General features: G+C 35.9%; 1 protein-coding gene across 1 annotated transcript in view; it reads right to left on the reverse strand.

Moving 5' to 3' along the window:
• Window positions 1-20,101, reverse strand: part of WDR19 (WD repeat domain 19) — a 39,446-nt gene that overhangs the window by 8,916 nt on the left and 10,429 nt on the right. Inside the window, exons 11-29 of the mRNA XM_058803057.1 lie at window positions 19,755-19,927; window positions 19,542-19,656; window positions 18,696-18,802; window positions 18,158-18,280; window positions 16,752-16,901; window positions 16,084-16,231; window positions 15,259-15,463; window positions 14,536-14,695; window positions 13,828-13,938; window positions 12,102-12,211; window positions 10,934-10,991; window positions 10,565-10,711; window positions 10,375-10,457; window positions 9,065-9,148; window positions 7,883-8,029; window positions 7,338-7,462; window positions 5,661-5,773; window positions 4,723-4,791; window positions 4,287-4,364 (exon numbers count right to left, since the gene is read on the reverse strand). Of these exons, the coding sequence (XP_058659040.1) occupies window positions 4,287-4,364; window positions 4,723-4,791; window positions 5,661-5,773; window positions 7,338-7,462; window positions 7,883-8,029; window positions 9,065-9,148; window positions 10,375-10,457; window positions 10,565-10,711; window positions 10,934-10,991; window positions 12,102-12,211; window positions 13,828-13,938; window positions 14,536-14,695; window positions 15,259-15,463; window positions 16,084-16,231; window positions 16,752-16,901; window positions 18,158-18,280; window positions 18,696-18,802; window positions 19,542-19,656; window positions 19,755-19,927 (2,306 nt within the window). The remainder of the gene's footprint in view (window positions 1-4,286; window positions 4,365-4,722; window positions 4,792-5,660; window positions 5,774-7,337; window positions 7,463-7,882; window positions 8,030-9,064; window positions 9,149-10,374; window positions 10,458-10,564; window positions 10,712-10,933; window positions 10,992-12,101; window positions 12,212-13,827; window positions 13,939-14,535; window positions 14,696-15,258; window positions 15,464-16,083; window positions 16,232-16,751; window positions 16,902-18,157; window positions 18,281-18,695; window positions 18,803-19,541; window positions 19,657-19,754; window positions 19,928-20,101) is intronic.

Consider the following 20,101-nt stretch of genomic DNA (forward strand, 5'->3'; position numbering starts at 1 on the left):
GCTGTGTTCCCTTTCTTGACTTGCTCATCCCAGCAGCACACTCTCCAAAGAAAGCAGACAAGCTTGCTCCATGAAGAGCTCTCTGTATGACCCCCAGCAGGGCTTGGCTGCTGCCCAGGCACAGAACAGCCAGGGCTAGGGCCCGAGGGAAGGGAGTGCTAGCAGGTGCTGGCCAAGCCCTGGCAGGAGGGTGCAGAAAGCCACAGACCACCATGCACATGGAGAGTTGTACAGGGGGAAACCAAACAGCTCCAGCTGTGTGGGCATTGACAGTGTCAGAAAAGAACCCAGGGACTCCTTTTAGAAATAGAAGTCTTGCCAGAAATGCTTAAATTGTGTTACGGATCTGGATGCAGACATTGCTTAGTGTGGATGCAGATGACAAAATCTGGCCCCTAATGAATGTATTGTTCTGGGACCAGATGGTGGACATCCAAGAGAGCTAAAAAATTGAAAATTAGGGGACAACTAGCTGAATAAGACGTATAAAATTTATGATTTGCTACACCAGGAACTTTTGATAATTATATAACTCAAGAATGGCAAATGCAGCAAACAGTTCACCCAAAACCTGGCAATCTAACAGCAGGCAAATTAGTGAAATAATTTAAAAACAAAGCTAAAAAACAGGATGGTAATATTGTAGAAAACAAACATGAGTTCTATTTTTGTAAGTGTACTCAAATATCTAGAAGACTAGTAAAAAAAAATACCAATGAGAGAAAGAATTGGTCTTTGATAAGAAATCAGAGTTTGCTTGGTTTTGAGAAAATTGGGATTGAGGAAATCCTCAAGAGGTAATTCCTAAAAATACAAAATAAAATATAGGAATAGAAAAGAAAGAATAGAAAAAAGTAAATATTAAAAACATTCTATTTATTGATATTAAAGAAGTATAAAAAATATAAAGCAAAATAAAATTACCTTGCTTATGTTGAAAAGGAAATATTAAGAGCAAAAAAATTGGTTGAGTGTCACTATTTTATATCATTAGCAGTGATTTCTAAAATGGGGTCAATACAAAGTAAACCCTGTACATGATAATCTTATAACTAGTAAATTGGAATTAAATTAAGCTAAATATTGTATATAATGGTATGGTTCCAACTTAAATGTAAAAATGAAAAAAAAAAAAAAAGACAACACTTGCAACTTTATGGAGAGCTTAGCAAAAAAATACAAACCAGCCAATTCTGCAATATTAATAGTAAATCTAAACACTTAAAGTGTGTATTCTATGTTAAAATGGTAAGAAAATTACTACAACAATAATTGTATTAATCAATGTTGTGTTATTCTCTGGAATACTGTGTGGGTTTTGTATGTAAGGCTCAGGCACAGCAAAAAAAAGTAGAAATTCAAGGGAACGGATATATTAAAGATATAAAGATATTTCCTTGTAGAGAAGATGACTGCAAAGATTAGACTGTACTTAAGCAAAGAAAAAATTAGAAAGAAAAAAAATCACAGAAATGAAAGCAAGAGAGAAAGAAGTGCACATGGAAAGAAAAGAGAAGACAAAATTAGACTTCTTTCTAACTTGAATGCAAGGAAAAACTTTAAGTGACCAAAAGGAATTACTGTTAAATTAATGATGGAGCAGAATTTCAGGCAATACATGATCAGAAGGTTGAACATCATTAAGAACTGTAACTTAAGAATAATGAAATAGTTATCTCGATAATAAAGTAACTGCAACTACTTACATTAACAGATATTAATTATCCACTGTAAACTGCCTCAAAAAGAAAAATTGCTATGCCCTTAGTGGGGTAAACCAAAAATTAGTAAAATTAGTTGGTTATAATTCTTCCCCATTTCTGATATCACCTAATGGCCACAGATGGCCATTCCACTGATGATTAGCAGAAACCTTTCTCGTGCTGCAGCAGGAAACGATGCTGTCCCAGCATGGACCAGTGGACTTATATGGTGTTTGCCATGTTCCTAATTATATTTAACTTAAATAATATATTTTAAATATTTACCCCCCCCCAAAAAAAAGAAAAAAATAAGAAAAAACAGAAAAAAATTGAAAGTAATTCATGAAAAAATATTCCCATGTTTTACTTTGATACTCCTACCTTTAAAATCAGTAAGTTAAGGAGCAGAAAATGCAGGAAAGATTTTCTAATACAATGCATTTCCTAAGGTCTTTGGAAAATTTGTTATTGCAATCTGATTTAGTATTAGATATTCATAATTTTAGTTTAATTTTTCTTTTTTAAATGTATGTACTCAGAAAATATGCACATGAAAAACAGCAGAACCTTGCTAGATAATGTTCCCCGAAAGAGGGCACATGACAAATTAAGAATATATGTTGAAATTAACAAACACAACAGTTGACATAATCAGACATCTAAGAAATAGTTTATAATTAATCAGACAATATTGTAGCAAAATTTTCGTGAGCATAATAATTTTGATAATATGACACTTCATTAAAATGCCAGATAATTGTTGGCTGTGAAAGATTTAAACCAATCAGCCAGTCAGTAATGATCTGGGTTGAAGATCAATGCTTGAAATAATGAGCAAGTTTCTGCTGCATGGCTGCCAATAAATTCACTCTTACTTTCAGCTTTACAAAAATGCCACGACATAGAAGCTTCTATTTTCTAAAAACAATAATATTTTGCGTGATAAATTCAAGAACAGTCTCCATAGCATAATGAAGATAATGATTGTTTTTAAAGCAAATCTATATGATTGGATAAAGTAAAATTTTGTTACTCACTGAGAGAGACTATGGTAGATTGGATTAAAGCATTCAGAAGAACAAGAGAGAGCTTTTAAATAAGGAAAACAAAGCTCTGCACTGAAGTTCAAAACAATAGCAATAATGGCATTCAAAAAATTTCCAAATCTTTTCTAAAATCTTTAGAACCTCTTCACTATGGAGATCATACTGTAGCTCACTTCCCTTACCCAGTCCCATGGACTTCTCTGAATGAGGCAGCTAGACTGCTGTTCTGAGAAAAGAGACCAGATGCTACATTTTCTCTCCACCCAGATTCCAACATAAATATGGAATTAGTCTTGCTTACACTGCTACTACATAGGTTTTTCATCCAGTGCCTCCAACAGCTTAATTTCCTTTGGGCTCTTGCAGTTGAATTCTGTTTGTTTTGCTATGTTTTGCTTCTCTCATAATTTTATTGAAGTTCACATTTCATATTAGAGGTAAAGTTAGAGGTAAATAATAAAGAGATAGAGGTTTGGTTTGGCTCTCCTTTTTTTACCTTTTACAAAAGCAAAGTTTGCTTGGCCATCAAATGCCCAATGTCTCTAAAAGTCTAAAATCTCAAACCCTTAATTCATACAGAGAGGAAAGAGACAGTTTCTAGCTTCCTAACAGAATTGTAAACCACAGCTGTAATATTAGGGGTGAAATCAACTTACTGCACTGAGCCCCTGTCATCTCCATAATTACCAAGCCTTATTGCCCTCAGCAAGGCATAATTTATACTTCCATATGTATCATATTGCACCTGACTGTATTTACCATGACTTTGTTTGAGACCCTAAATTCCTTGACTAAGCAATTGACAGTAGACTGCAACACCCTCACCTGAGGTCTGACTTTCCCCAGTTAGCTCACATTCCAGGTCTGCTGTAACAGGCAGTAAAAATTCAAGTGGTTCAGCTACTTAATTCCATGAACTCAAGCCCAAATATGACTGAATGTACAACAAGCTCTATTATCATCAAGGCCATTCAGAAATCAAAAAGGAGCTGCTGATTTTTAAAACCTGTCTGCAACATTTTATGCCTTACACTGATGTTGAACACAAGAACTATTGTAGCCTGGTCAACCTTGGGGTTTTGAGTTGTATCTCCTACTTTGTACCTTACTTTCTTCCACTGCAAAAGTCAGACCAACTCTGCTCCTGCAGGAAGAGATCTGTGCTGTAGCTCATCTTGAGACATAACACATGTTTGAGTGTCCAGCTGGGAAAGGCAACAGCCAGCTGGCAAACTGGCAACAACAAACAGCTAAGTTTTGTCTCTTATTATGAGCATTAATTTGGGCCTCCTCTGTCCAACTACCTGCTTTCATAAAGATGACTGAAGAAAAATTATTATATCTAAGACAGTTGCTTCCTTTCTTTTATTCCTGAATCTGGAGTTACTGAATGACTCATGGAATGATCATACAAGTCTTGCTACCTAACGAAAGCAAAAGCACAGTCTGTGCCTACCAATAATTTTAGGACAAAGTAAGCTCAAAGTATCTTGTAGCACAGAAATGTGACACAACAGCAGTGATAGAAATACAGTACCTGGGGCATACCATCCCCCTCTCCCATAAGATAGTCAATCAGCTGATTTGTTAGGGTTTCATCTTTTGCCCGTCCCACCTATTAAAAAAAGACACAAGAAATTATGATATGAAAGAAGAAGAGAAGAAATAACTCACTTATAAGGAGCCTTTCAATAAAGCACTGAAACCAGATAGATATAGAATATGATTTTTTTAGTTCTGTTTGTTCAAATCAGATGATTCTTAGGTTCATCAGCTTTGACATGCAGCAGTTTGTATTTATTTCTAATGTGTTGAGAATTTTAGACATGTTTAGATATCTTCTTTACTGATACAGTTTTCCTTCTATTTGCAATCTAACCAAACACACTCAGTGATGCTGGGAAAATGTCATAGTACTGAAGGTAAAGTTCTCAAAAAGATGGAGAATATTTTGTTTTAACAAAGTTGCTTACTGTTTCAATGGCCATTTCCATAGCTGAATTGTCTTCTGTGCTTGGACTTTGCAAGAAGTGCCTTAATGCCTAAAATGATACAGAAGAAAAGTTAAAATTGAGATACATGAAACTCATTTTTACTAATTTTTATCAGGTTCTCTCTCTGTGCATTTTGATAAGACAAGTGGCACACTGAATGCTTATCCCAACTCCAGAGGTAGCAGCTGCTCTTGAAACAACTGAGACTTTGCCAAATTCTGGTGTTCACCTCCACTAACTGTGAAAGATGTTCACAGCAATGTGGTGAGAACAACTTAATGATTACTGTAATTAATGTCACAATGTGATTAATGTGATAATGTTTTTAATGCCATGGAGCCCTCCATGCCACAGCTGAAGGAGCTGTCATCTACAATGGCCACAATTTTCAAAAACCAGTCTTTTTTTTTTGTATGTGTTCAGTATGCAAAAGTCAAACATCTAACAAGCATCAGTTCACAGACTTGTAACTGATCAAAAATGTGTCAATCAATCGACATACTTCAATTAACATATTTTCTTTTTTTAAAAAAAGCTTTCAGTTAGGGCATGCTACAGCAAGTAAATGAATTAGTTACTCTGCAACCAAGTCTCCACCAGTCAAGCCAATGAAATGTAATAAATCTCCTGCTGCAGATCATGACATTCAGAGATTCATTGACAATAGTCTATCACTGATTCACCCCAAGCTTCTACTGCTATGAAAAACCTGTGTGCATGGCAATGTAGCATTCATGGAACACAGCCTAGATAACCGTAAATACAAATAGTCTGCTTACCTTTTTAACCCTTTTAAAAAATATCAGTATGTCATCAGTTAAAGCACTTAAAATCTAATATGAACTTTCCTGAAGACTGTATCTTGAACAGTTTCTATAAACATTTAACTTTCACTGGCTTATCCTTTAGGTACTGACCCGTCCATATTGACCACACAGCAAGAAAAATTTCCCCGCCTGAAAATGTTTCTTTTCTGCTTCAAAATAGAGTGCAATGCTCTGATAATCTTCATTGGTAGTACTTTCAGAACCTGCAACAGACAGATCTGAGTGGTAGCAGGGTATTCTTATTAAATAAGATAAAGACCCTACTGAATGAACATATTCCTATTCTACTTTGTTTTTCTACTGACATTCAAAGAAAACCAATGCCAGACAGACTCAAATTATGTCTTACATATTTTTTTACTATTTAATCAGACTAAATGTCAGACTAATAACTGTTTCCACAGGTCTTACACCATAATGAGATTTCTGTTTTTCACAGAATCATAGAATAATATAATTATTTGGGTTTGATGGGATCTTAAATATCATCTAGTTCCAAACTCCCTGCCATGGGCCTTTTGTTCAGAGTTCCATCCAACCTGGCCTTGGAACCCTTCCAGGGATGGGACATCCAAAACTTCTCTGGGCAACCTTTGCCAGCACCTCACCACCCTCACAATAAATAAAGCTTTCCTAATATCTAATCTAAATCTACTCTCCTTTAGCTTAAAACCATCCCCCCTCATCCTGTCACTACATTCTCTTCTAAAAAAGCATAATGAAATGGTACTGCTATGATCTGATAATGAATTTTTCCATCATGTCCTGGCAACAATAAAGCAGGGCAAGTGATGATGAGATTATCACCTGAATCGCTTTCACAGTTTCAGAATATGGAAGCACACTTGTACAAAGCAAGGCTATCAGGGACAATGCAACCATGTGGTGGCAGGGAGTACTACTTAAGTCTTCTAACCAAGACTCCATTCTGCTGTACACATGTAAAACAAGGACAGACACTACTCCAAAGGTAGTTTTAAATGCCTTTTCTACCCACTTAGATTACAGCTTGAGACATCCTATTTTGGATAGAACTAAGAAACTGTAGAACAATTGTGGTCACCTTGACAATCACCTGTAACCATACATCTCCAAGATAACTCTTGCCAAGCTTTTGTTTCTTCACAATAAGAAATCAACGTCTAAACAAAGAGATTAATTGAAAACATGAGCATGTGGGAGGTAACATATGTAGAGGTGGTAGGTCACTCTTCAAAGGTGCCTCACACAAACTATAAAATTTGGTGCAAATTGACAAGGTGGACTCTGACTAGCTTGATGGCCTAAGATAAAAGGCAGCTTCTCAGTAAAGTCTCCTTTCCAATTCTCACTGAGACACAAGGAGGCCACAAAGGGTCTTAAAGAGTAGAAAAGGGAAAAAAGTGACATGTGAGAAAAGAGCTGGAACCAAGAGAAAAGGAAAAGGAAACAAAAATCAAGAACTGTACCACTGAAATGCTCCATTTTGTATCAAGGCCAAAGAAAGGGATTTGTCAATGGGCACAAGAAAATAGTCTAAATGTCTTATCTCTATGGGTAAACAAAAAAACCTGTAGGACAGGCAAGATTTGAAACAAGGAGATAGCAAAGCTGAAAGCAAAGTCTGGCTTATAGGCCTGAAGTACACACGTTACCAAAACTGGGCACGATGACTGGAAATGGGAAACAAAACTAAACACCCATTGTCATATGATTTCAAATTGGTTAAAATCAACTAAAGGAACAGTAAAACACAATGCAAGCAAACTATGAGCCTGGAATACTCACTGATGATATCAGCATAAATCTCCATCTTGTTGTGCTGTTGAGCTAATGTGAAAGCTTCATTATTACATTTGGACATAACCAGGAACTGGATGGCAGAACCATAGTCACCAAGCCGCAGGAAGAATCTAATCCAAATAACAAATTAACACCTTAGTACTAATTAGCTTAATGAATACACCAAATGTTTTAGGAATATAGTACAAAACATACATACAAGTATGACACACTTCTAATCCATTTTGTATCTTGATTGTTTTAACTAGGTTCCTAAAATTAACTTAGTATTAATAATACAGAATGGCAATTTTTATTGTCTAAACTTATTACTTCAGGTTAATATAATTTTACTCAAAAAGTCAACAAGAACAACAAAAAAAAAAAATCAGTACCTACTTAGTTGTCCAAATCTTAGAGAACTCAAATCAATTAATTGAATTACACAGTCTCTAGCTAAGTACATATAACCAGAGTCTAATATGTTAGCAAGCCTCATAAATTCCCAATAGATATAGATTTCCTTTGAATGTGCATAATATGATTGTTACCTGGCCACCATCTTTGCTCCTTCAAGAGATTGTGTTTCTCTCACCATATTAACAGCCTTTTCAGGATTATTTAGGTGATCCAAATATAGTCGAATTACACTATCCCATTGCTTTGCATGTTCATAAGCTACCACAGCTTCTGTGTACCTGCAAAATAATGGCTCCACATCAGTTTTAACTTTGTAAATAACTCTTCATAATATGGTGTGAAGGAAACAAAATATTTTATATCTGTGAGATTATTTTGTGGTAACTTCCTTTCAGTTTGCATGTAATCACATTGCTCTGCATTTACTATGTTGTTTTTGGTTTTTCTCTTAGGAAAATGAAAAGCAGAGGCAATAGAAAAATGTCTACCACAATACTATCTTTAACCTACTCTGCCAGTATATCTTTTGCTATATATTAAAAACAGTTCATCTCTTCCATATGAAATCCCTGGAAGGGAAGAGAACAATAAAAACCAAATGTGACAGCTAGGTGTACAGTTTTAAAAATAAGACCTCTTTTCTGTTCTGTAGACAAGATCAAGAAATTTCTCATTCTTTCACTATGTAATTGACAGAAACAGTATTTTCTAGTCCCATCATTGCAAACATTGAAGTCTGGTGCTATTTCATATTTTCAAGTATCATTATTCTGAAGCAGTTTACTTACACTAAGGATTGAAGGAACTACATCCTGTGATTAAATATAACCTATCTCGGGCTTTCACTTCAGCTAATAACTTTGCATTATTATTATGCAACTGCAGCCATTAAGATGTACCAATAATGTGATTCTAAAATGAAAAAATTTCTTTCATGATTATTCTCCCTTTGAGTGACCTCTAAAATCACAGCTAAGGAGTTGCTAGAAACAAACTGAACTTGAATACCCTGCTAAATGGAATGATGTTCAGTACTTCAAAACCTTTGATGATTTTTGATAGAAAGACTGGAAAACAATTAATTAGAAACACATCTTTGACACCAGATGAATGTCCTTAGATTATGTTTCAAATCTTTAATACACAAAGGGTAAACTTTAGTTTACATATTTTGGAATCCATTTTTACAAGACTATTTTATCCAAGTTTCAGTATGCATTTTAATGTATTTTACGAAAGCACTCATGTAGAATAATAGGTTTTATATTAAAGCAATAATAGGTTTTATATTAAAGAAGAGCATTCAAAAGTACCTGCCATCTGCTTCCTTGGCCTTTGCATATTGTAGGTGAATCTTTGGAGATGAAACCTGAGGAAGAAGTTCACCAACCTTTGCCCTAGAAAGATAATACTTATTTAATAAATACAGGTGGTTCCAAGTTCTCTGGTAAAACTGGCATATTTATATCAACACTGGAAAGGAGTCTGATAGAAGAAACTGAACATAATGGATAAGCTTTGAAGTAATTTTAATATTTTCAAAAAGTTGCACTTTGTAAGAACATGAAATTACAGATTGCTTTAGGAGCACACAGGCTTGAAGACAGTCTCTTCTCTTTTTTTAAGTCTCAGGTCTATAAGCGTAAGAAGTGCCAGACCAACAATTTTTACCTCAGGTGTTCTTGGATTAACCAAAAAAAGAAGCATAGCATTAAAACTCTAACCTGAAAGATCTATAAAAACCAGCAAACTGAGCAGTTGGCCTTTCAGGACAAAGGACATGAGAGACTCAACAGAGGCTGACCTTAAATCTCACCTCTCTGACTAAAAGATGGGCATTCTTCAAACTGAACCTCCCTCTGCAAGAGTAAACGAAGCTTGTACCTCCCACTTCCCAAACCAAGATGATCATTAGATGCAAGCCACTCCCCTTCACCAACCACTCTCCTGGCTCATTTTGATACTACTGATAATTGTCTGATAGAATAAAAAATTTATTTTTCAAATAAATGCACAAAATATTCCAACCTAATCTTTAGAGCACTCAATGAAAGAAGTCTTACTGAACTGTCTGATTGGTTCCTAATGTGAGGAGTCCATAAAATGCAATTAGACCAGAACTGAGTCCTTAAATGTCTCAGAAAATTGTACTTTTCCAATGGACACTTCACAAAAATCAAATTAACTTAAAAAAAGAAAATTACGATACTGGCTACTCTTGAATAATTTCCAACTGTCCAAATACTCAGTCTCAGCTATGCACGTTACAAAACTAAGAGATCTAATTAATTAAACAGTAACTACACAAATATAATTCCGATATTCAATGTGCATTAAATTCAGTGTGGATGTGTGCATATGCACACACCCACAAAGGACTTGAAACTGCAGGAAACTTTAAACATAACACACAAAAAAAGGAAAAAAAATATTTCCCATTTACAGTAAGACTATATTAAAACAACATAAATTTCTGAGAGAATCTTTAAGCCTGAAGTTGGAACAATAACATTAATGAAACATAGTTAATGAGGCATTTTTTCTATTCAGAGAATCATTCTTTTCCAAAGAGTACCCCAGAAAATCCTCTGAAATGTACCATTGCCCTGAAACCTGTACTTACCAGTTTTTACACCGGATGTACACTGATGCTGCCTTGTCATAATATTGTCCCTTTTCATACAGCTGAGCAGCTTCTGAAAATTGCTACAATATTGGAAACAATTAAAATATAATTTCTAAATTAAGACCATAAATAAATTACTAACCCAGTGAAATCACATATTCAGCCTTATATTAACTCTCTTGAGTACCTTCATATTCTCCAGAATAGCTCCACAGTCTCTTTTTAGTACCCTGCTGGGATGTTTCAGGGCCTGGTTCACCCCTCGCCGGACATCCCCCATTCGAATGGACATCTGAGCCACTCCAGCAAGGCAAACTTCATCGTGCTCCTGGTACTGGCAAGCAAATGGAAAGCAGTAACTATAGAGTACACATCAGAAACACCAGGTCACAAAAGAGACTGTAATCAAGCATTGAAACAAACTAACAAAATATTACAGACTTACTAACATTAATTTCGAGCTGAATTTAAAATCTGGAATTCAAATGAGTCTGAAACATGACAACTTAATGTATATTGTGACACTACAATGCTATCATTACTAAAAAGGAATTACCTTGTTGTTTCCAGTGATTCCCTTCTCATAATGTGCCAGAGCATTAACATAATCACCCCTAAAAGAAAACTGGAAGTTATACAGAGAAATATTTTCAATAGGAAGAGATGTTTGACTTTCTACCACATTATGCATGTATCTGTCTTGATTTATACAAAATGACTACAGAGAAGGTTGTGAAGTATGTAGAGGTGGACAGTAACATAGGATGTCATGGCACTTCCTATGGACTTAATCAAGCTCTTAGTCAAAGAGGCAATTCCATCTCTCAATTCTGTTCGACAGGGACCAATAAACCTCCCTTGAAAGGCAGAAAATAGAAATAATCTATCTGCAAAATACACCTCAGTGGTCTCAGCTCTATTCCAGATTTTCCTGGAAGAAAAATGAAACTAATCTTTGAAATTATTTAGAATTTTTTCAACACAAAATCAAAGGCAATTTTTTCCTAGAGTATACTCAGAATTCAAGTTCCAGATGGTTGCATTGTTTCATGTGTGTCCATTCCTTCCCTTCTGTGACCAGCAAGTGTCCTCTCTCTCTGAATGCCAGGTGTACTGCCAAGGGAAGGGAGTTGTCTACAAACTATTAACAGGTAACTTTTTCCTCTTGACTTAGATATTAAACAGACCAGGCATCATCTGGGAAGAATTAACTATTAAATAGACTTTAAAATCATGTCAAATGATGTCTTGTCACATGATATCATGTGTTCTGTCTTTCAGGGATTGGTAGCCTTGAAATTTGACTCACCCCTGCCTAAATGATTTAAGAAAATAAAGGCTTATAGATATTTAAAGAAAGACAGGCAAAAGACATGGCTTTCATCCAATGCAAGAAGTGTTAAATAATTGTGACTTTCTCTATTTTCCAAGCACATGCCTGCAGCAAAGTGTTTATTTAGTAGATGATGCATATAGTATATAGCGGACCTACCAGTGGCAAAGAACCTACATATACCAGAATTAGTGAAAAAGAACTATGATTTACTAACATGTCTCTAGCATGAAAATTCCTTGCAAAACTACTCTTCCTCATACTAGAGCTGTAAGACCTCACTGAATTGTCTCTTAGCAATGCAGTCATCTGAAATATCTTAGTTCTGTGTTCTATTGAGCTTGAGTATTGGTTTACTATTGTTATGCTACAACCTTACAGGAGAACTTACATGAATTCAAGCTGCACTGCATATTCCTTTGATATGAAAGGGATCTGGTCCAGGGCCAGGCGCTTAGCCAGCTGCAGTGCTTTGTCCCAGTGCTGCAAGTCTTTTCGCATCTATTAACAAACAACAGTAACATTGTCTGAAGCAAGTATCAAATTTGGACTTCTATTCTGAACTTTAAATTATTCTAAATACAAATATTGAGCTAATATTCTACAAAGATTCAGGCAATTTGAGAGATGTTCATCATGAAGGATGTCTGTTAGGTTGACCCTGGAAATGACAGGCCTGTCAGTCTCACTTCAGTGCCTGGTAAAATTAGGGAGAAGATTATTCTGGGAGCTATTGAAAAACACTGCAAGGACAACACACGCATTGGTCACAGCCAGCACAACTTCATGAGAGCAAAGTCCTGCTTGACAAACTTAATTTCCATTTATTAGAAGGTAACCCACTTAGCTGATCAAGGACAGTCTATTGATGTAATCTTTTTGGCTTTCAGTAAAGCTTTGAATGTGGTCTCATACAGTTTGTAAAATGTCCAGCCCACAGCTGTATAAACACATCAGGGGATGAGTGAGCAACTGGGTCATGAGTCAGACACAAAGGGTTACAGTGAATGGGGAGACATCAGACTGGGGATCTGCCACCAGTGGGGTCCCACAGGGCTCCATTTTCAGTCCTGTGCTCTTCACCATCTTCATAAATGACTTGGACACAGGACCCAAAGGTATAATAAATAAATTTGATGATGACATTAAATTGGAAAGAGCTCTTGACTCCCTCAAAGGCAGGGAGGCTCTGCAGAGAAACCTTGCCAAATTAGAGGACTGGGCACTCCCCAACTGTATGAAGTTTAACAAGGAGTAGTGCTGGACTCTACACCTGGAACAGAGCAAGTCTGGATGTACAAACAGCCTGGGGAATGAGATACTGGAAAGGGACCAGGGTCCTGGTCCATGACAAGTTGAACATGAGCCAGCAGTGCCCTGGCAGCCAGGAGGGACAGCCCTGTCCTGGGGGGCATCAGGCACAGCATGGCCAGCCAGGCAAGGGAGGGGATTGTCCTGCTCTGCTCTGGGCTGGTGCAGCCTCATCTTGAATATTGTGTGCAGTTTTGGGCACCACAATATAAGAAGGCTCTAAAGCTGTTAGAGAGTGTCCAAAGGTGGCCTACAATGATGGTGAAGGGCCTTGAGAGGAAGTCATATGAGAAGTGGCTGAGGTCACTTGGCCTGTTCAGCCTGGAGGAGACTGAGGGGAGATCTTGTCACAGTCTACAACTCCCTTGTGAGGGGAAGATGAGGGGCGGACACTGATCTCTTCTCTGTGGTGCCCAGATACAGGATCCAAGGGAACAGCCTGAAGCTGTGTCAGAGCAGTTTTACATTGAATATCATTCAAGAAAAGGTTCTTCACCCAGAGGGTGGCTGGGCACTGGAACAGGCTCCCCAGGGCAGCAGTCACAGCACCAAGCCTGACTGAGTTCCAGAAGCATTTGGAAAATGCTCTCAGGCACAAGGTGTGACCCTTGGGGTTCTCCTGTGCAGGGCCAGGAGTTGGACTCAATGCTCCTTGTGATTCCCTTCTAAATCAGGACAGTCTTTGATTCTAGTCACACAATGGCAAGATCAAAACCATAAAAGGACAAAATTATCAGAAAGTAAAATACTCCAGCATTACCCTGGAAACAAAACCAGCAGAAAATATACACATCTTAAATGAATACCTCAAGAGCAGCAATAGGACAGGAGGATGCCAGATACAAATCCTGAGCCAGATTAAAATCACTAGTAAACATTGCAAGATGTCCTGCTAAAAGATTGTGGTCTTCTATCCCCTGTAGAAAGACATAATAGGTGCAGAAGTAGTGCAAAAGAAAGTAAATATTGTATAAATAACATAAGCTTGTAAGAAAAATAAAGCAAAATAGTAAAACTAAATATCCTTACATTTTACAATGATGTGTATTGGATTCTACAAACCAGAAAAAGCCCTCATGTGCCACTACAGCTAACACTGTCTAAAATCAGCAATTTGCAGAAGTATAATTTTAAGGTACTATTTCACTTTTAGATGTACAGATGCAATCTGGTTTTATTTTGGAATTTTTTAATAGCAGTCTTCAACATTTTCTAAAAAATAACAAAAGGAAATAAGAGCCTCCCAGTGCCTGAGACATGAATATATTCTGCTGTTCTCAAGCAAATGCAGAAAGAAATACTGTGCATTACAGTAGAGACTGCAACACTCCAAGAGAAAACCAAGCAAACAGTCTGTAGTTTGGACACTTTATCCTCTATATCCCTTGAAAGCAACTCAACTTCTGTTTGAACAAAACCAACCCTTTACCCCCACAAAAAAAACCCCAAGAATTCAGCAATTCTTAAAGAGGAATTAAATTACCATATTTCCTAGGTAAGACTTTATAGTTTACCTTTACTTGCTCTAGTGACATCACCATCCCAGCATTACCAGATGTTCGATAAACACGGATTGCAAAATCCACCTCCATATGATGTAAGCAAGCTTTGGCCAGCTCATTCCAACAGGACTGCTCATTCAGAAGCCTGCAAATCTCCCATGCTTCAGAAAACCTATAGAAGGTAAAACACATTTACAACTATTTTAATTTTAGGTATTACTCATACTCAAAACTAGCTCCCAACATTTTTTTCTCTCTGTCAGAGAAAACATGAAGACATTTACTTCTAAACCATGGAGAGAGAGATGTATCAGGAAGAATGGAAAAATACAAATGTGTTCCTTACAGTTCTATTTCTCCTGTTTCTACCACACTTTTTAAGGAAACCATCTGCTTTCCCTACTCCGGCATTCTTTCCATTGTATTAATTTTACATTGCTTCATTACAGTGGGAGGAGAGTACAACAGAAGCATCCTCAGCCAGTTTTGGCGGAGTCACTGTCACAAAATCCCAAATAAGTCTTGAAAAAAATTATTTTAGGTTTTTACTTGACAGTGAAAAAAACTCTCAACCATCACTGGGTCATTTACTTTGCTTGGAGAGCTATGTGAACTTACAGATCAATCTGATTTATCAAAATTCAGCAGGACACTTTAAAATCACCAGGATATGATATATTGAACTATAAGCACAGAAGAAAACAATTATACAATATAATTAAAATGCAGATGTACCTTTTCAACATTAGAGTCTGAGTAAGCATTTGTCTCAGCATATCGGGTCCAAAGTCTTTCAAATTGCCAAGGAAACCATGAGTACTTAAATAGATACTGTTTGTTTTCCCACTTGGAGTCTGACAAGTTAATTCTCCATTGTACAACAACAAAGGTTTATGGGAATAGGGGACTTCCGTGCCACCTGCCAAAATAATCTTTGATCCTAGATTCAAAGATCAGGAAGAAAAAAGATGTATTGTAAAAATCCTTACATGGTAAAAAGTATAGCAAGCAGCTGAAAACATGTATATTTGCAGGACATTAATTCAGGGTCTGTAATTCTGGCAGCCAGCAGCAAGTACACAAGCACACATCTTTCAGTAAATATACAGAATGTAAAGCTTCTAAACCAGTAAGATCCTTTTCCAAATGTTGGTAGGTAAATTTCAATTTTTCTCTCTTGCACATATAGAAATGGCTATGTTTACAACTTTAACACTTTTAATGAATACAAGTTTTGTGACCCTGATGCAAGTTTTGTGACCCTGAGATTTTTCTCATGAATGTTTCAACATACAACTGAAGCACAATGTGTAACTTTCAGATGAACTATGATAATAGCAAGAAGCTTATGGAGCTGACACCAAAATGCCTTGAAGCCTTACAGAGAAACCTGTAAAGTAACTAGTTTTCTATACATAAGCTGCACTTCAAATCTTCTGTAGTACTATTTATTTCTATATGTATTTTATTTAAGACAAATGAAGATTCAGAACATGTTTTACTTTATTAACTAAAATAGTATAATCTTTAAGAACAAGCTTTTTAAAGAGCTTATGGTACCTTGAATGGTATCCTTGTGAAAAACGTAAGTGTATACTTTATCATCATCAAAAGCAACAAAAACACCTTTATCCATTGGCCAGTTTTCCCACAGGATTCCTTTAATGGTTGGTGAGAAGTCTGGAATCTCATATGCTCTATCATTTACCTACATATAATGCAAAAGTAAAATTACTACTAAGTGACTAAGGTGAGAAACAAAATATTCATCCCAGCTGTGATTAAAAATTTTAAAAATAACATAAGTAGTGCAGAAATATGAAAATTGTTTTAAGAAGAAGTTTCCTTATAAGCAGTGATTCTGAATAACACAAGAATTTAAATTTGAAGTGGAGAAAATGCACATTATATAAATGATATTTACTATGTTTTAAAAAAAGGTATGGAGAGGGGCAGTGAAGCTGGGTAAATTATCTGTATTTAAATACACAAACACATACATTTTTGAAATTTACTGATCAGGAACTTAGTATAATGGAATTGTCCTGATCTAGTATGACAGATTTTATTTCCTTACATTACCATTAAATTATCTTTACTCCTTGCCAATTTCTTCTATCACCATACATGCTGGAGTGCCAAAATATTCTTCATTTTCCAACAAAAACACTATATAGTTGAAGAGCCTGCTTGTACATATATTGTATTGGTATCCCACACTAACTTACTGGACAATAGACAAAGCCATCACTTTTGTCATCTATGAAAGCCATTCTGGTTCCATTGGGATCTGGAAAAACCTTTCTCACACTGACAGAATGTCGATATTCATTCACAAATTGCCAGTCTTCAATGAAGAAATAATGAATAACTCCAGTCTAACGAGAAATAATAGAAAATGTTAATAATTACATCAGTAAGTGGCAAGCAGGTAATTAATTTGGCTGTAGTGTCTTCCATCTTAGAGTAGCGAGTGCTCAAAAAAAGTACTTCTAAGTGGTTTTTTTTGCTTCATTCTCAAACCCTGTTTTGGGGAAGACAGGAAAAACTTTTGGAGAAAAAGAAAGGATTTGGGAGGTTTGAGGGGTTTTCTGTTGGTTCTGGTATTTATCTCCCTCTGCTTTGTGGAGACATCGGTGCAGTTCTCGAAACAAATGAAATGTCTGCCTCATTGCTGAGAGAAGCCTAATCTTCAAAAAAAGCTGTAAAATTTGCTTCCATGAAAGAATCACACATTCTTAAGAAGAGAAGCACCTAAGTCAGGGAATAAAAGCAATCAAACTGATTTGTAATTAAAGGTATATTAAAAAAATGTGGTTTTTGACATCAGTGGTAGTATTTGCACACATCAAATTGATCAGTTGCAAATTTAGTACTTCAAATTTACCAGTACCAGTTTAGGTGCTGAGGAGGTGTGAAAGGCTCATCTGCTACAAAATCACCCAAGTTATTAAATCAGTTATTAAACCAGGTCAGTACATCAGCTGATATCACAAAGAGCATGATACTACAATGTCAAACATGTCCTGTATTACTAGCGCCAGAAAATATTAAAAGGACAAAAAACTACCCTCATACATCAAAAACTCCAGAAAAATCAATAAGCATGTCCACATCCCTTTTCAGTGCCCTCCTTAATTCCTATCCTTGTTGAAACACGTAAAAAAAATTGTCTTTTGACAAAGGCTTCAGTAGCAAATGAAGGCTTTCATTTATGCTACGACATTTGTATACATCAGTACCTTTTTGTCCACATTTTTCACATCGCCACCTAAATCAACAAATTTGCAAGGGAAGTGCTATGTTTTTACCTATACCTGGAAGACATTTTGATTGCCAATCCTCTCACTAATGCAATAGAATTAAGTTCTGCTATTAAAAGCAATGTTTTGCAACAAACACTAGTAAAAGCAAAACTTAACATTCCTGCCAATGCATGTCACATAAATGCAACAGTAAAGGAAGCTGGATGCAATTTTGACTGTATTTGCTCAAAGTTCTTCTATAGAAAATAATCCACTCTAAAAGTTCACAGATACACTTTTTGTTTTGCTAAAAGCATGAGAAGTAATCAAAAAATTCAAACATAAATATACTCCATCTAAAAAGATCTTTTGAAGTAAGTAATACTCACATCTGTACCATATATGAGGAAGTCACTAGTTAAAGCATGGCACAAAATTCGGTATTTATCATCATTTGCTGGGAAAAGTCGAGTTTCTCGTTCTTCCTGAGCACCCAAACCCTCACTTTCTATCTAAATATAAAGAACAGAATGAACTGAAAATCTCCACTGTTAACAATAGGGTATCATAGTGTTGCTTTTATCAAACTGTAAGAAAATTAGACGGAAAAAAACTCGCATGTGCATTTCTTAAGAACTTAGCATCTGCTTCTGTCACATTACCAGAGACCTTTAAAATAAAACTTGTTAAATACCTGACAAGAAAATGTTTTTCTTCACCTGTTCTAGTCTAGGTTGTATTTCTAAGTCTACAGAAACTCAGCTCTATATTTTATTTAGTCAACAAAACTATTCTGGAGAATTTCTAATATTTAACTCCATTAACTGAACATCATTCCATTTTATTTAATTTTTAATATTACATTAACTTGCTCAGCTTATCAACTCAGTAGGTAACATTGGCAATCCAAATTGCCAGAGCTCTTACCATATGCAGCTGGACTTTACCCTCAAAGAGAGCAGCAGCATAATCAGAATTAAGGTGCATACTTGCTACTGTCCCCAGGTACTCCATATCTTTAAGCTTTTTTACATCTAAAGGATTCAAACAGAAAAGATAAGGTAAAAATATTATGATTTTGTACAGGTCTTCACTTAACTAAACTTGCAGTTGAGTAAGGAGATGTGAAAATCTTACAACTAAGCAGAGAGGGGACAAGTCACACATAAAGAGACTTTCTTCTTGGCAGTCAGAGATCTGGTTAGAAACTACAAGAGAAACTCTTTTCCTATGCAACTTTGACTAGTATTGTTATAGTTTTATTTAATTTACTGTCACTGAAAAAAAGGGATGCTTAGAAAAACATGAAAGTTTGAAATCCACCATCTAAAATTTGGACATAGCATAACCAACTGTTCCTTATCCCATACAAACAACATGAAGATCTGCCAAACTGAAAATTTAAACACTCTGATCATAGTTCCTAGGTACATTGCCCAACTTAGTACTTTAAAACAGATATATAATATCTCAAAAGCCTGAAGTCCTTAATTGATTAACAAGATGATGTGAAGAAAACAAGTAAGCAACAGTCTACATTTCATGACCAATACCTCACATCTCAAATGAGAAGTTTTATTTCTATTATTTACAATGTCTTGCCATAACTGCTTCAGCCTGTGAAAATTATTATCCCATCCTAGCAGGACCGTTGGCAATTCAAGGTTTTATTGTACAACGTGGAATGTCCAGAACTGCTAAACACAGTACTAAATTAATAAAATAAAATACAGAGTGCTGCATTAGTTTTAAGAGAACTAAATTTATGCTTACTATTCTCTCCAAGTGCATAAAACCAAGCCCGGTTGTTCATTCCTACAGCCAAATGATAAACACCAATAGCAACAAAACTGGGCTCTACTTCAACAGAGACTGTGACTGGTAGCTCCTGTAAGAAAACAAAACAAAATAAAACAAATTTCATCCACTTTTAATGCTTACTTTAATTATATCTACATGAGGTTTAAAAGGAAGAGGTTATCATACCCTTTCCACATGATTTGCTATGGTGACTTCAAGCAGAGAAGTGAGGTATGCAATCCGTGTACTGCAAGCGTCTCCAAGGATTGGAAGCTTTGTCAAGAAAACATGGAGGGATCCTCTTCGTGTAGATACTGCCAACAGCTGTCCATCATCTGTCCAAGCCATCTGATCTACACCTAAAATATTCACAAGTTTTTAAAAAATAAAAAATACAGTTCTTTCTGTAACTACTTAACCAACAAGCAATTATTTTGCTCTTAACTGTGAAAACTGTAGGAATTAATAGCTAGAATATATGTACTAAAGCTAACCTATTAATATAATTCCAAAATGAATTAGAATCACTCAAC

The sequence above is a fragment of the Ammospiza caudacuta genome, chromosome 4 (assembly GCF_027887145.1).
Source record: "Ammospiza caudacuta isolate bAmmCau1 chromosome 4, bAmmCau1.pri, whole genome shotgun sequence".
In the NCBI taxonomy this organism is placed as follows: Eukaryota; Metazoa; Chordata; class Aves; order Passeriformes; family Passerellidae; genus Ammospiza; species Ammospiza caudacuta.